Raw genomic sequence first — 17,227 nt, forward strand, 5'->3', positions numbered from 1 at the left:
TCTCCCTTTTATTTCCCAGTGGGTTCTCTGACCAAACAGAAAATCCACAAGTTTCTAGCCTGCTATTTTGCATATGTAGGACAGGAGGAATTGAATTAAAAATATAACTGCTGTTACGTAGGCATTTCTTCCAATTTTCACTGACTTTTAAACTTATTTAAGCGTTAATGAAAGTGAAATCTACTGAACAATATTGTATTCTCCTGGTGAGCAGGTGCAAACCTTGTTTTCAGAAGTATGTTGGTGGTATAAGACACTGCTCAATGGCATGAAATGTAATTTAAAAAAAATTTTTTTGAAAAAAAAACCTATGTTCAGATTTGAAGCACTATTTTGGTTAGTATTTTTGCTATAAGTAGCAAAGTTCAGAATTACATTATCAAAGATTTAAAAAAAGCTTCAGTTGATGTAAACTATACTCTTACACTGAAGCCAAACTTTCACCCCAGAACACCTGAGGATCTGATCTATTTTCTCTCACAGGTTCATTGTAGCATCTTTGACTGCTGTCACTGGAAGTGACACAGCATATACTGTGTGGCTATATAGTGACGGTGATTACAGATTCTGGGATGAATGAAGTGTTGGAGGCTCTGGATCAGGTTGTCAGATTCTAAACACTTACGTGTTAGTACACCTGCTACATTACAAGTTTTAAATGAATTGCAATTAACTGTTTTCCTGAGGAGAAGTGGCAGTAAGCTTCATAGACTTCTCTAAGCTAAATTTCTAAATACTTTTATTTTTTAACTTTAAGGGAACGTCAAAGGCTCGTGGAAGAAAGCGAATTGATGTGAAAGTTTGAGAAAATGTAGCAAAGATCACCATTACCTTTTGCAAGTTCTCTAGGGAAAAAGTCAGATAAATCAGAATAATACAGATAAACCAGTCTGACTTTGAATTCATTTTGAGCAATAGTATTTCTCCAGCTCTGACTTGTAATTGCCTTTTTAGAATGTCCGGTCTGCTTCCTACTAAGAGATTTCGGTTTAAGACCACATTTGGGAAATATTTTTTCTGTATCTTTGTTCCTTACTCCTTAAACTGAGTTCTAGAATCAGTCTAGGCTTCTGTTTCCACTTCTGGAGGACTATTTCATGTATCTACTTGTGATATACAATAACTAAATTCAGTAATTCTCCTTTTCAGCTAACATGTTTTTTCTAGTTGTGCTGTTGCCTCATTGCTGACTTTTCACTCGTTGATGCAGAGATAGCCTAAGCTGTCTCTCAACAGGTTTTGTGTGTCTGTGGGAGGGTGAAAAAGTGAAAGGACCCATTTCAGAATTTCTTTATTCCATGACAAGATTGCTTTTATTTTGTGAATCTGAAGAAATAAGTTAAAGCTTTCTACCCTAATTGGTTATTTACGTGTTAGTGATAGTTGGAGACCAGTGAAGTCCTTTCAACTTGAGTATTCTGAATGGTTTATAAAATCTGACAGAAGCCAAATTTAAGGTAACATTAAAAATAAATATCAGGTAGTACCTAAAGAAATTCAGAATCTCAGTTAAAAGTGGTGTAGTGAAGATGAAAATGGACAGTATTATGAGCATATTTGGAAAAAATACTGCTACTCAACTTCTGATTTAAAGCAGTAGACTTCTAGGGCTAGTATCTGGTTCTTGATAGCTTCACGGGTAAGATGAAAAGCAGGAAACTCTATAGGTACAACAGAATATGGGGCAAAGTGTATTACCTGTCTTTAGGCATATTGCCAGATGCCTCGTGTTGCTGTGGATCATAAGCTGTGCCTAGTGCTGTGCTTTGTTCAGGACCACGAAGGGATGAAATACAACAGCATCAGGTACAAAGCAGAGAGTGAGCTTTTTCATAAGGCTCCCAGACTGCAGTACTGCAGGGATGTGTCTGGACTGGAAACACGGAGTTAAATCAGATTGTCCAAGCCATGAGCTGTTTGATGTCATAGATTTTCTGTGAGAAGATGGAGATTTAAAAGACAGATTTTTAATTTTTTCTTTTTTTAGAAAAACTAAAGGAAGTGGCCACCTTGCTGTCTTTTAGCTCCCTTGTTCTGTATCTCTTTACTTTCATCCTTTCAGCAGTTCTCAGTCTCCATTGCAGTCAAGGAGGAAAAGTTCTCTGTTGTGGCCAGCCACATGGCATCCCTGTGGGCCAGGCGAGCCTAGCCAGTGTGTGCGCCGCCATGTAATGGAAGGCAGAGGGTTTTGTGGGAGCTCAAAATACTGTCAGTGAAGGATACTGGAATGGGAACAAGCTGTGGCTTTTGTTGGTCATCACGGGCAATAAAAAAAAAAAAGCCTAAAATGCTTAATGTGTGCCCAAGGCTGGGAGATGTAGGTCAGCGAATGAGCTCATTCTCACTTGAGTGCTGTTAAGAGCAATGGAGAACAGTGTGTTGCCAAGTCATAGTATAGAATTGAAAAAAACAAAACAAACAAAAACAAACAACAAACCAAAATTTAATCAGAGTGAACTTTACAAGTGAAGCAAGAGGAAAGATAAAGTTACTTTAAAAGCTTGCTTATGGGAATGATTTTGGAATAACCTGCTCTAAAATGTCTTGTGTTTTTAAAAGTACTGATTGAAGTCCTTTCTCACCAGGCACATGAAATTGTGACATTTCTATTGCTTGTTGCCATTATCACGCAAGCTGATTGATAACTACAGAAATTAATTTTCTTAATTCTCAATTCTCTGCACATCTTACTGTACTGTGATTTTTTTCCCTTTAAAAAAAGGGACAGGGAATACTAGATAGTGTGTGTATACTAAAACCCAAATTATATGAGGAATTCCACTGATGAAAACATCTCACTTTCAGTGCTAGATGGCAGTTCATATGTCTTGAATAACTGCTTAAAAGTAAGTATTTAAGTGAGAAACAGTTCCTGTTAGAACTAAATGCTTAAAAGCTGTAATGTTTATAACTCTTTGCTTCTTATTTCTAAGATCCGCTATTTTTATCAAAGATAATGGTTTTGCTGAAGTTCCATTTGCAGTCTATTCCTGGCCACTTAATATTCTTTCTGTGAATGTTCAAACAGCTGACTAGATCATGTTGATTTTTTTTTTTTTAAAACATCCTCATAGTCAACACAAAGTATGATGACAATGTTATGAGCAGCAGAAGCAGATTGTCACTTATAAACCTCAACCCATAATTAAGGGGTGTGCGTGGGGGCAGATTTCAACTATCATTGAAACTATAATTTTAGTAATCTAAAGGATGAAGTACTTACCTGGTGCTTGCTAAATACAATAAGCAACAGGGGAAAATTCTTAGGGCTTTTTTTTCCTCATAGCAGAACTGCTAAGAATTCAATATAATGTTATCTGATAATACAATGAAATTATTTTTAATGTTGGTTCAATCTCTTGGAAAGTACCTGTTGGATACACAGGGGAATGGGGAAGCCTTTCTGAGACTAACAAATGATGTCCTTTAGGTCCGTGAACTTTTTGCACATTAATGCAAGTATTTGAGAACTGAGCTCTGTTTCACTGCCTTGAAATCATAGTTTTTTCAGTCATGTTAAAGTGGGTTGGGTGAAGCAGAATAAAAGAAAGGAAACTCTTCTGAAATAGCTAGTGAACTCTTTCACCCCCCACATGTCCTTCTCCCTTGTCTTGTATGGTGTTAGCTTGATGTCCAGGTAGCACAGTTCTGCAAAGGATGTACTCATGGGGTAGAAATCTCAATCAGAACAGAAAATAAATCAGAAGTATCTGAGCAGTGCAATAACACTAAGATTGAAATGATACTAATAAAGGAAACTTGCTCTTGTGCAATATTAGATCAAACTTGTTTCTAAAGACTTTACTTTTGAGAAAAGAGACTTCAAGTTCACTTATGTTTTTCTGGGTCTTCTACATGAAACTGGTGCACTTGGGAAAATCCCTGAAAACATTCTCCCTTGTGCTGCAGTTTCTGTCTGTGAGCAGAAGCTGATGGGTCTTAGTTTGTGTTACTCGTTACGATTGATAAGCAAACTGATACTATTCTAATGTTTTAGTGATGTGATTGGTCTGAAGTCTATCAGAAATGTAACTTTACACTTTTTCTAGTTCTTTCCATCTGAACATGAGTAAATGGTATGTGCAAATGCCTCTGAAGCAACTTTAACACTTGCATTATAATATGTTTAAAATAAGAAGGTGGAAAAAAAAACTTTTTTTTTTATTGCCTAGGAGGAAGAGTTGAGAAAAAGTGGAGAGGCAAAGTACTTCCACCTAAATGATGACCTGCATGTTTTAATTGAAGTATTTGCTCCACCGGCAGAAGCATATGCCAGAATGGGACATGCATTGGAAGAAATCAAGAAGTTCCTCATCCCTGTTAGTATTTTAATTCCTTTGTAAAAATTTGGGTAGCTTTAAGTGAGAAATCATCTCTAAAACTAACTTACTGTATAACATTGGTCAGGTCATGTTGCTTATTTTCCTTCATGTGTGAAATAAGTGGTCGTGTTTACAAATACTTTTCTGATATGGGCAGTTATTGGGTGAATGCATAACTGTCTACATACCCTCATCTCATGATGTGACCTATAGTAAAAAAACAACTTATTCTTGCTGAACTGGTCATGCTTACAAATAATTGTAAAATCCTGTAAAATATGAGAAAATAACTTTGCTTAAGGTAGGGCTTTTCTGTGTTCTTGATACAGCTGAAGCATCAGCATAGGGTTCAGTTTGACTTAATAAATAAATTTGAAGTTGTAGTACTGCTGCCACCCATAATCCTGGTTTAGTGTTCAGTGCCGAGAATCAATACAATTCTGTTTTGTATCATTTTTTCTTCACAAAGCTAATGATACATGGCTTATATCTGTCTTTAACTTGTGATGTATGACATGAGATGTGATTTCCAGTGTAAGGTTGTACTCCAGGTTCAGGCTATGTATAGACAATGGTGTTACAAGTTTCCAGTGTCTTCCTACAGACTGTTCCTGTATTTGATTCTTATGTAAGAACCACCCTTGATTGCTCTGTAATATTAAACTGCTTGCAATGATCCAAGCTGTCTTAAGAAGCTGAGGCATTTGAGGTGGCGTTACTGCATGTGAAGTTCCTAACTGTAGTAGCTCTTCAGTGAATGTTGTTCTATTTTTATTGGCTATTGAATGAATATAGAAAGCAAAGCATCCTCAAGGTGTGTTGACTTCTGTTTATTTTTATGGCTGAAAATGTTATCCAAGTGTTAGTCTTGATTTGTGTCAGATCTTGGAAATGTGGGAGACCTGGCTAAGGGAACTTTACAAAGGTGTGTATCTGAGTGACTGCAGCACATAAATATTTAAGAGAGTACAGTCAGTGTAGCTGTATTCAGGACTGGGGATACATGTTGCGTGGCCACTATATAGCCTGTTGGGGGTAGAAATGCCATCTATACTCTAGGATGATGCAGTTGGTGCTGATGTCCTCACAGTGCTACTGTGTGCATTTGGGGGGTTTTAGTTCATGCTAAACCTGGTCTAGATCCATAAAACTTAAGTCCTTAAGTGACAGGACTTGATTGTGTGCTCCTTGAGTGTTTCTCTTCTAGCTTTTTTGTCTGAAAGTTGATTGATATGCCCCAATACTAGTCCATGACATGAACCAAAGCATAAGTAATGATCATAGAATGGTTTAGATTGGAAAGGACCTTGAAGATCATTGAGTTCCAACCTCCCTGCCATGGGCAGGGACACCTCCGACTAGACCAGGTTGCCCAAGGCCACATCCAGCCTGGCCTTGAACACCTCCAGGGATGGGGCCTCAACAACCTCTCTGGGCAACCTGTGCCAGTGCCTCACCACCCTTAAAGTGAAAAACTTCTTCCTAATGTTTAATCTAAACCTGCCCTCTTCCAGTTTATATCCATTCCCCCTCATCCTGTCACTACATAACCTTGTAAAAAAGTCCTTCCCCAGCTCTCCTGTAGGCCCCCTTGAGGTACTGGAATGCTGCAATAAGATCTCCCCGGAGCCTTCTCTTCTCCAGGCTGAACAGCCCCAACTCTCTCAGCCTCTCCTCATAGGAGAGGTGCTCCAGCTCTCAGATCATCCTCGTGGCTTTCCTCTGGACACACTCCAGCAGGTCCATGTCTTATGTTGAGGACTCCAGAGCTGGACGCAGTACTCCAGGTGGGGTCTCACAAGAGTGGAGTAGAGGGGCAGAATCACCTCCCTTGACCTGCTGGCCACACTTCTTTTGATGCAGCCCAGGATATGGTTGGCCTTCTGGGCTGCGATTGCACATTGCTGGCTCATGCTGAGCTTCTGGTCAATCAGCATGTTCAGGTCCTTCTCCTCAGGGCTGCTCTCCAGCCATTCCCCACCGAGCCTGTATTTGTGCTTGGGATTGCCCCAACCCAGATGTAGGACCTTGCAGTTGGCCTTGTTGAACTGCATGAGGTTGGTTTGGGCCCACCTCTCCAGCCTGTCCAGGTCCCTCTGGATGGCATCCCTCCCCTCCAGCATGTCTACCTCGCCAAACAGCTTGGTATCATCGGCAAACTTGCTGAGGGTGCACTCAACCCCACTGTCCATGTCTGCAACAAAAATGTTGAGTAATACAGGTCCCAGTACTGACCCCTGAGGAACGCCACTTGTCACTTCTCTCCATTTGGACACTGAGCCATTGACTGCAACTCTTTGAGTGTGACCGTCAGGCTAGTTCTTTATCCACTGAGTGGTCCATTTGTCAAATCCATGTCTCTTCAATTTAGAGACCAGGATATTGTGTGGGATGGTGTCAAATGATCATTGGGAGGTTCATTTGGGAATAGATCCTGATATGAAATGCACTAATGTGGTTGTACCTTAAAACTGTGATGCCCCCCCCAAAAATGTCTTGATCATTATGTTTTGTTACAAAGAAGCACATCATAACTTTGCCTGCAAGTTCTAAATGGCTTTTGTCTTGATGTATATGAAGAGATAAACATACTACTATTCAAACATCCTGACTGATTAGATAGGACATACTCAACAGAAGATTTGTAGGAATGCTGGGCTGTCATAATTATTGAAGGTTACTGTATTTACATGATTCGTTATTTGACTGTGTGAAGAGAGAAGGGAGAACTGAGTTCTTGGCTGTTCTCTTGAGCAAACAGCTGTTTTCTTTTTAGATGAAAATATGCACAATTTTGATAAGTGCTTTTTGCATATGTTGGAAGTAAGGATATATCTGATCTCGCCTGCCCCCTTCATCAGAGATATTATTTTTCTTCACTGAGCGTGCTTCACCTCGTGTCATAATAAATGAAGCAAGCTTATCACAACCTAGCCATTACCCTACTGCCATTAAACCAGTAGAATTACAGACTGATAATGAGCAATTCCATTAATTGGTTGTATACTTTTCCATCTCAATTTTTGATCATTGCATCTTTATTGTATTGGGCTGAACTGATGCTACATAATCTTTTCTGAACTATGGGATCAAGCCAACACTGTCTTAATTTCCCTTTGGCTTTTGAAATGAATCTTATCAGAATGGTTCTAAATGCCTTGATCTCTTCTGCCCTGCTGCCCCCTTGCAGCAGCTGCTCTAGGAAGCAATAAGAAGCACTTTGTTCTCTCTAGAACAACCATTTGGTTAACTGCTGCCAAATGCAACATGATTTTTATTTTCTATAAGGTCTGTTGTGGCTTTCTTAACAAATTACCAGTTTTACTTCAAGGAAGGAGTGCTGCTATCAGTATATATGATTGTGATCTTAATTTGTGTTCTTATAATGTAAGCTAGCTATACCTTCCAACAACTTTAGGTCCTGATCCTAATTTATGAATACGGTCATTGTTCAATTTTCAGACCAGGTCTGAATACACAGTCACAAGTGGTGCTAGAATGTGGGATACAAAATATCCTTCTAGTAGCTGACCATAGCAAAAATGCCTTAGCCTCTTCTCTTGGATATTTTTAGGTCCATGAACAAGCAACATGAACTTTGCATTGTAGTTCAGCCTCAAGCAGCTGTAGTGGTGTACTGTCCTTCAAATTCTTGATATAACTTGAACCAAGGCATAAAACCTTCTAACTTGAGTTTATTTGGCTGTGCTTATTGTGTTGTCTTGACTCTCACTTGTTTTCTGCAGGTGGAATTGTGGCTTTTGACTTCAAGTATATTCTTTTGTCCTCCTTTTAAACGAGCTGGTTCCTTTGTTTTGGCCAGGCCATTTGGTGAGCAGTCTGTTCGACTGTTAGACTGGTGGGTGTTGTGCATGGTATTAATTTATCCCAGAATTACTTCTGTCAGTTAAAACAAAGCCAGTTGTTTCCATCCTCTCCCCGGTCCTGTATTATACCATGATCACTGCGACTTTGGCCAATAGGACTTTTCTTAAACTATTTTGCTTAATTTTTGAGTAGCGATAGTCATTCTTCTTTTGACAGCAGCAACATTAATTATGCTTTGCTGTTGGTTGCCTGAGTTACTTGTTTTCCTTGTCTTCAAAGCTAAGTATAGAAATATCTTTGAGAGAACAGTCCTTAGCAGTCCATTTACAATGTGAGCAGAATTTAAAAGTTTTTCCTGTAGTTTGCCTTGCCTTCTGTATGTTCGATGTGTAAGGTGCGGTGAGGAAAGTCTTCAATGGCATTTGGAAGAGCTAGTGGGGTTTGTGAAGTCAAGTGCTTTTCTTTAAACAAGCTGGTGAATAACTGTAAGGTGTATGTATGAAGGTGGCTGGAAACCTGATAACTACTTGTTGCTCACTGCCAGGATAAAGATCTACTTGAGTGTTTTGCACAACTGCATAGGGTTCTGCAGGGATCTGTCCTAACATTAAATAAAACGTGGTTTTACTAATACTTTGAGTGGATAAATTTGATTAAGGTCTTAAATTACAGATGATCCCAGGGAGAGCTGCTGCTGGTGTGTTGATCAGGGCTGGGTGAAAATCACAGGTAAAATCTAAAAGAATGTTGCTTAGTTGGGTCATGTAAGTAATTCCATGTAGGGAGAAAATCTCTCGCTTGTGTCTTGATGTAGTCATTCCTACAGAAGAAAGCATCCTCCATCTTCAGAGAAGACTGTACTCAAAGTCAGGATGGGTGATGTTCATAAAATGAGAATACATCTGTTCACTTGAAATTAATCAGAGCATTTAACTGAAATTCAAGTGTTGCTTCTGTCTAAGCTGTACAGGGGGAGGAGTGCAGCGTTCTGGGTGGGGAAGAGATTTGAAGTGTGCTGTTTTCCAGCAATTGGTAGTCATAAATTGAGCATGTAACTTTTAATTGAAGAATCCATTTCAGAGTCTGATGGATTAGCACCGTTGCTTATCCTGGTGTCCTGGTTTGAGGTAAAACAGAACCAATTTTCTGTTCAGTAATTTTACTTTTCAGCTAAGCCTCTTCTAACTACTGAAATTAACATCATATTGTGCAGAAAACTGTTCACTCTGAGTGACAAGACCTATGTTTATAGCTGATGCCAAGGAATGGTATGCAGAAAGGCTCTTGCTTATACTTATTGCTATAACACCCAGGGCCAGTGAACTTTATCTGCCCCGTTGGAGGGTTGGAAGCAGAAAAGCGTAGAGGGGTCGCACCTGCAGGGAGGAGTGGACAGGACAGGTGACCCAAAACTGACCAACAGGGTATTCCATCCCATCTGCCTCATGCTCAGTATAAAAGCTGAGGGACCAAAGGCCCTTTCTTCAATGGCCTATGTTCAAGGAGGACTGTCTGTTTGTTTGCCTTTGATCCTGATCCCTGTATTCCTCAATCCAGTTCCTGAGTTCAGCTCCTGTCCGTGGCTGAGTCCAGTCTGGGACTTTCCCAGTGTTTGCTAGTGACGTGATCATCATCCTGGGAGCTTGATATGGTTTTTTATATATTTCATTATTTTCTTTTTTTAATTTTATTCATTAAGATTTTCATTAAAGTAGCTTAGTTGTTTTCCTGAACTTCCAAGTCTTTCTCTCTTTTTCTCTCCCTCCTCTTCTTGGACAGAGAGGTGGGGGACAGCATCTGTTTGTTTCAGTGGCCCGTCCTGCCCAAACCATGACACGTGGCTACTTGTATTGTTACTTCCTTGTGTTGCCTCTTCACTCTGTGTCTTTCTACTGCCTCTGGCATATGTGATAAGGACCATATTTTCTGTTCTGTGCCCTTGTACAGTGGAGTCCTTGTATATGACTAAGGCTGCTGGTGTGTCTAGTATTATGCTACAGAAAAATGAGAAAGCGTTGGGAAGAAAAAGGACCCAATATGCACAGTGGTAACCCAAGCATGTCTCAAGAAATTAAATGAAATTAAAGTGTTTCTGGGAGCCCAGTTCTAAGTAGGAAGTCTTGTGGAGAGTTTTAAAGGGTATCTCTGACACATGCTGTGCCAGAGCTTTGAGACCTGAGTATTGTGTTTGTAGTACAGTTTTAACAATTTATTAGCATTTTGTTTCAAGATCGAAGTTCTTTGTTCCATACATTGCACAGAATTTTGCAATTGTAGACAGTTCTGGTCTAGCAACAAAGTACAAACACATAGTAGGTTTCTGTACCATAGTTGGTCAGAGTAGTGTTCAGTTGCCTGTTGTACTCCCTGCGATGGTTTGGCTGTGTATTTGTTCCAAGTTGTTGCGCAATGGAGTCTTTCTCAAAAGCTTCAATTACAGTTTGAAACCGTTGATTCAGTCTTCCAGACTTTTTCCTCGTCTCGTTGAATTCTGCTGCTAAATAGAGGATGATCTCAGATACACAGTTGTGAGTTAAATTTCAGAGCCTACCTAAGACACTTTGGAGAAAATGCCTTTGTAGTGACACTTTAACACTAGTAACTATCTGCAGCAATTCTGTGTAAAGGAAAACTCTTATTTCTGTTTGTGGAAGGTAGGGGAAACAATGTTTCAAGCATAATTGAGATCTTTGAGTTTGTAGATGTTTTAATCTTCTTTCAATGTGGAGTTGTTTCAGTGAGTTGTCTGATGCAAGGCTGCCTGACAGTCTTTTGGTACCTGCCTAGTGCATAAATGTAATAAAATCAGATTTCCGATAAGAGGCAGATCCTTTGTTTTGTAATTGAAATGTAAAAATAGATGGTACTTGGACAAACCTGCCTTCTTTGAAATGGGATAATTTGCAGAAGATAAGAGCTGTTATATGAGAAGTATCATTTCATTCTTATTAGAGGACCTATTAATATTTTGATTCTTAGTGTGTATGTATACACACAGAATAAAGTATTTCTTTGTTTGATTCACCTTTACCGATGCGTTCTTTGGTTTGCTTTAAGGGGAGGAAAAATGGCAGAAAATTATGTGCAGCTCTAGAGTTGATTGCTGTATCTATTTTATTCCTGGGTGATGTGTTCGTTTTGGAGGTTGGCTCAAGGTCCTGGAAAAGACTCTTGTGTCTTTTTCTTTGACAAGTACCATATTTACATGGAATTAATAACTCCAGCTTTCTTTTCAATAGACCGTGTGAGAGGATTTGTGCAGAATACGAAGCCATGTGTCTTCACATTGTTTATCCTTGCATGTTCTAGAATTTAACTTTTGGGAGCTCTTGTTACATAATAGTGCATGTTTGTATCAAATGAATCTCATTGTTTATTCTGCCTTTAATTCTTGATTTTAAAAGTGGAGATGTCTAATCTATTCTTTAGTTGTTAGGGGATGTTCTCTGCAGTGTATTCATTCTGTATTGCTTTGCAACACCAGGCCATAATAGTGCATGTTTGTATCAAATGAATCTCATTGTTTATTCTGCCTTTAATTCTTGATTTTAAAAGTGGAGATGTCTAATCTATTCTTTAGTTGTTAGGGGATGCAGTGTATTTATTCTGTATTGCTTTGCAACACCAGGCGATGCAATTTTTTCCAGCTTTTAACACACTATCATTCTCCAGCTGGAAGGACAAACCAGATCTCGGCTTAGACATGGGACCTTGATTTTTTTTTTTGTTGTTGTTGTTTCTCCCTATCAACAGAATTTGAACACTGACATTTCAATTGATAAAGCTACGTGGAGGTAATATGCAGTGGCAAAGAAAAACATACCCAAGCAAGAATTGCACATAATATGTAGAATTATTTTTAGAAACTTTTCACTAAATAATATGCCTATAAAATTTTGCATATTAAACTTTTTCAATGGGAAGTTCAGCTTTTTAAGAGAACTTTCAGGAACAGTATTTGATACTAACTTGGTGTGGTCATTGAACAATTTGTTTTTTCTTGCTCTGCCACCTGTTTTAGGACTACAATGATGAAATCAGACAGGCACAGCTTCAAGAATTAACATACTTAAATGGGGGTTCAGAAAATGCAGAAGTTCCAGTAGTTCGTGGAAAACCATCTATTCGAGCAAGAGGAGTACCAGTTCCTGCTTTGTCCAGGTAAGTATCTCAGCTGCAGTGGAATTTAATTTGAATGTGTATATTTTAAGCTTCTCCCTTCAAACACAAAAAAGAGTACAATAGTGAAATATGTGAAAGACATCCAAAATAAGAGCAAAAGATAAGGGAAACAAAGCTTGATTTGTTGAAGGTAGTCTAGCTTAGACTGAATGAACAACGGTGCTGAAATTTCTCTTAAACTTGAATGACACCTAAGTTAACAATGCACATCATAAAGATGTTCAATCTTACCGTGAGCAGTGCGGTAAGAATTCTTCTGTGCTGCTTGGCTTCTAATTTTCAGTTGTTCCTTAGGTGCATGTAGGGTCTGTGTATTGGCCTTCTGGGGCTCATGGCTTTGAAAAACTGGTAAATCTTAACTTGATTGACATGAATTTTGGATCAATTTCTCTAGCTTATGGAATGTATGTATTCCTTTTACGGTATTATGAAGTTTTTGTAGTCCTGGAGGTAGAATTTAGATTTAGTCTCATCTGTTTTGGGCTTATCTCATAAAATACTGGATTTTGAGTCAGGGATAGACAAGTCTACTGCTGCTTTTTTCCTTTATTTTTCTGACACAGGAGATGTTTTATTTTTACTCTAGCATCCCCTATCTTCCTTGCAGTATTGAGATGACAGCTTCAACTCTTTTGAGTCCTGGAGTGTGACAACGAAAACTAAAAGTGCATAACTGTTTCTGTTACAGTACAGAGAGATTGTGGCTGCAGCAGCTAAGTGTAACAGTTTTCTACAGCAAATTGTTGTGGCTATGGTGCTTATTAACTCAAGCTTCAAACTTACATTTCAGCTTTTTAAATTTCAAAGGAATATTCTGAAGCATGTTAACTCAGATTAAGCATGTTAGAAGAAAAGCACTGAGGAATTATTCCATTTATACAGACCTGTTTAGTTACATATATCCTGTAGTGATTGCAAACACGATGCAGAATGAATCTGAATTTAGAGAATTTACACTTACTGTCGTATCCTGTAAGAATATAATTACTTTCTCTAAATCAACATTTTTTATTCTTAATATTGTGTAATACATCTATTCCACTTCTCTTCTTGATTTTAGTGTTGTTCAGAGCAGTAGTAATTATATACCGAGGTTCACTTCTTCAGCACTGTAATCAGCCGTACAAAAGTGCTTGCAAATTAGAGATCTCATTTGATTTTGGAGATGGGTTTTTTGCTAATTTTACTTCAATTCTTAAATATCTGTTTAACTTTCCCATAGATGTCTAACAGCTCTGCTACAGATGCTCAGTACAGAGACACTCAGTTCTATTTCATCGTTCCCTAATTTTTCATATGACCTTAAGCTAGTGTTGGTGATACAGAAGTTATTATTTGGTCTGATCTTATCACTGAAGTGTCATACCAAATTTCCACTACTAGTATCTAGCACATGCATGCATAATTAACTTTTCATACTACTGAATTTCTAACATCTCTAGTTCTATCCTCTGGATTTTGGTACATTATTTTTTCAAACCTGCGTTTTATGTAAGACATACATGCTGTTAGGTAGCTCACAATCTTTTATAGTTCGTTCTGTTGGCCTACAACTATCAAAGTGTCTTCAGGGTAAATTCAAATATTATTGGCATTTGATTTGGACATGGAAGCTAAAAATTCTATCTGTCATCTCCTTTTTTTATATATGTTCAAAAGAAGACTGAAAGTTTGTTGGTTTGACTTGTCCTTACCTTAAGGCTTGTCTTAAACTCTGAGGCTCTCTCCCCTCAAGTTGAAGTGCTCTGCTAGCATAAAAGATTCCTTAAGTGAAATTTAATGTCATTGCTACTGAGATACTACAGCTCTTGAGTTAAAGATCTTAAACTCAGTTGTAATGCTGTGATTCTTTAGCACAAATTGATTTCAGTGAGTAATACCTTTGTTGCAGGAAGGCTTTGTTAAAGCCCTTGTCGTAGTGTTAAATAAACCAGTTTTAATAGCAAGCATCCCTGAGATATGCATGAGAGGTTGAAGAAAAGCTTGACAAGACTTGTAAAATGAAGTCTAAAAACCTTGATCCCAACCTCTCTATATTCCATAGAATGTTTTTAAGATAACCACTGCAATACATGAAACATCCTGTTGAGGATGCAATAACTGATTGTGTTTGAGATCCCATTTTTTTAAGCCTTTATTCCTGAATAGTTTCACTTCAAAGAACCAACATACTAATTTATGCCTTTTTCTGCTCCTTATTAGACATGTTGAAACTGGAGATAATGCATCTTATCAAGTGCCTTCTTTTAAGAAGACTTGTTACGTGTATGTTTAGCTCCATACCAAAATTTTACTTTGTAGAAAACAATACATTTGTGCTTGCATACAAAATTCTAGCTTGTGCGCAGGTATTCCTGTATGTGGTAAGTAATTTCCTAATGGTTGTGGTTTTGTATTTTTTTTATTCTATTTCTGGCATGTTCCAGATTTTCTTGACTGAATTTTTTTATGACTCCAGAGCCAAGTAAAATTTTGGGGGTGAGTGGATGGAATTTGCTATAGAAGGGTTGTGTGAATTTTGAGCTTTACCTTTAGGAATATGCTTTTCTCATCATTGATCTTGGGCATATAGCTGCTTCCTTCTGCCGTCTTCACCCCCTTTCTTTTCATTCATCCTAATACTGTTAAAGGTGACCTTCAGCTGTAATCACAACACTTGTATTTTCTCTCCTGTTTATGCTAAGCACACTTACTCTCTTTAGTACCTACTTCTGAGCAACAAGAAAAGGGACATGAGAGTTTTCCCCTAGTGAAAGTCTGGTTTTCATTTCTTTGTTTTTATTGCGAACTGGCATTGTTCTTAAATGTTTTTTTTGGAGGTAACAGTACAAATTGAAGCATCATATCAGTTACTTAATTTATTGTGCTAGGAAGCTTAAAGGATCCATGGGGTTTAATGTGATGCTGTTACAGTGAGTAGCTAGAAGATATACCTCTTGGAACCAGTGTTTCTTTAATGCATTTGCATTCCTATACTGAATCGGTGCAATATAAATGATAATAATACTGAAATGTGAATTGAGACTTCTGATTAACTGAAGACTGCAAATAAACATATATTAACATACATGTTAATGTACACCTCTAAGGACATTTTGCAAATAAAGTAGTATTTCCTCTCTAAAGCTTCACATTCCTATTTTAAGAATAAGTAAAAATACAATTTAAGGATCACTCAGTTCTGACTGTAAGATATATATTTTTAAAAGTTAAATTCTAGAGGACAGTAGTAGTAAGTCTAAGAATATGGATAAATCTTCCTTGCTACCTTGGGGTGAGGGAAACAATGCATGTCACTTATAGCTAGAAATCACTGGTAGAATCATAGAATGGTTTGGGTTGGAAGGGATCTTTAAAGATCATCTAGTCCAAACCCCTGCCCTGGGAAGGGACATTCTCAAAGCCCCATCCAACCTGACCTTGAACGCTTCCAATGATGGAGCATCCATAGCTTCTCTGGGCAAACTGTTCCAGTGTCTCACTACCCTCATCATTAAAATTCCTTACTTGTGTCCAATCTAAACCTACCCTTTCTCAGTTTAAAACTGAACTAATCTAAACCTACCCTTTTTCAGTTTAAAACTTGTCCTGTGACTACAGGCCCTGGTAAAATGTCTCCCTATCTTTCTTACAGGCAGCTTTCCTTAAGTATTGAAAGGCCACAATAGGGGGAGAGCTGGTTGGGTTCACTCGCTGGATAAAGAGAGCAATTGTATTTGAAAGCAGATATTTTGGTTTCACTAAGATGAGGGGAGGTAAAGGCAATTTCTCATAGAGCCAACATCTAGGAATAGTCTAAAGAAATAGCAAAATTCTGTTTTATGCTTGCATGAAATTGTGAGGTTTTTTTACTTTCCCATTTATCTTTTTTTCATATTTCAGTGTATGCATGGCTGGGATCCTGATGGTCGAATGAGTGTCACTGTGGGGACAAATAAAACTGTTACAGAAGTTGTAGGTTAGAATTTGCTGTCTTACCTCATATTACTTCTGACATGTGATGTGGATCACTGCTGTAATGTGTTCACAACTTCCAATTGTTTTTCGCTAGTCACCAGATAAACTTAGTTGATTCCAGATGTATGACAAGAATTATCTGGTTTCTTTTTTGAAGAATAACTTGAGAACGTGTAGGTCTGCAAAAGATTCTGTAGCACAAAAAATACTTTGCAAAGCCAGTTCAGGATCCAGGACAAAGGCAGGTATAGTGTTCAGTGTTTTGTTTCTTTAGTCATGTGATAAATCCCCCATTTTTCACAAAATGGAAACATGAACATACATGTTACTGTTTTAAATAAACATGTGAAATAAGCCTTCTGTAAGAATGTTAACTTCAATGTTGACTCATTTGAAAAAAGATGAAAAGGCAGGAATCCTAGCTCTGTGCGTGGTATCTGGATATCAGTGCTCAATGTTTTGTTACTGACATTTTAAAATAACAGGTCTGTTATTTTTCAGATGTCTAATAAAAGTATTTACTGTTTGAGGAATATTGGCTATAGTTGGCTGTGCTCAAAGGGAGAAAATATATCAACATCTAGTAACAAAATTTGTTAGAGCCATTTATTGAAGAGTTGAAATCCTTGCAGGCGTATGGAACTATGAATGTTAAAACTAAAGAATTTCAAGTGTTTCCTCCTTGAATAATACAGTATTAGGGAACTGGTCCTAAATTTCACAATTAATTTTATTTTAAAGCTATTCTTACATTTACTTCCCCTTCTGGATGGGAGATACTGAGAAGGAGCTTCATAGTGCATAAATTCATTTAATTGTTGTTCTTTCGCTAAAACAAGTGAAGGAAAGCTGAGAACTGATTCTGTCTAGCTGTGATTTTGTAATCAGAGTAATTTTACTACCTTGGTCATTCATTACAAGGAGAAACTTGAAATAAA

At 37.9% G+C, this 17,227-nt stretch overlaps 1 protein-coding gene across 1 annotated transcript in view; it reads left to right on the forward strand.

Moving 5' to 3' along the window:
- Positions 1-17,227, forward strand: part of KHDRBS3 (KH domain containing, RNA binding, signal transduction associated 3) — a 74,536-nt gene that overhangs the window by 13,384 nt on the left and 43,925 nt on the right. Inside the window, exons 3-4 of the mRNA XM_009882916.1 lie at positions 4,173-4,319; positions 12,172-12,311. Of these exons, the coding sequence (XP_009881218.1) occupies positions 4,173-4,319; positions 12,172-12,311 (287 nt within the window). The remainder of the gene's footprint in view (positions 1-4,172; positions 4,320-12,171; positions 12,312-17,227) is intronic.

The sequence above is a fragment of the Charadrius vociferus genome, unplaced genomic scaffold (assembly GCF_000708025.1).
Source record: "Charadrius vociferus isolate BGI_N301 unplaced genomic scaffold, ASM70802v2 scaffold360, whole genome shotgun sequence".
NCBI classification, from domain to species: Eukaryota; Metazoa; Chordata; class Aves; order Charadriiformes; family Charadriidae; genus Charadrius; species Charadrius vociferus.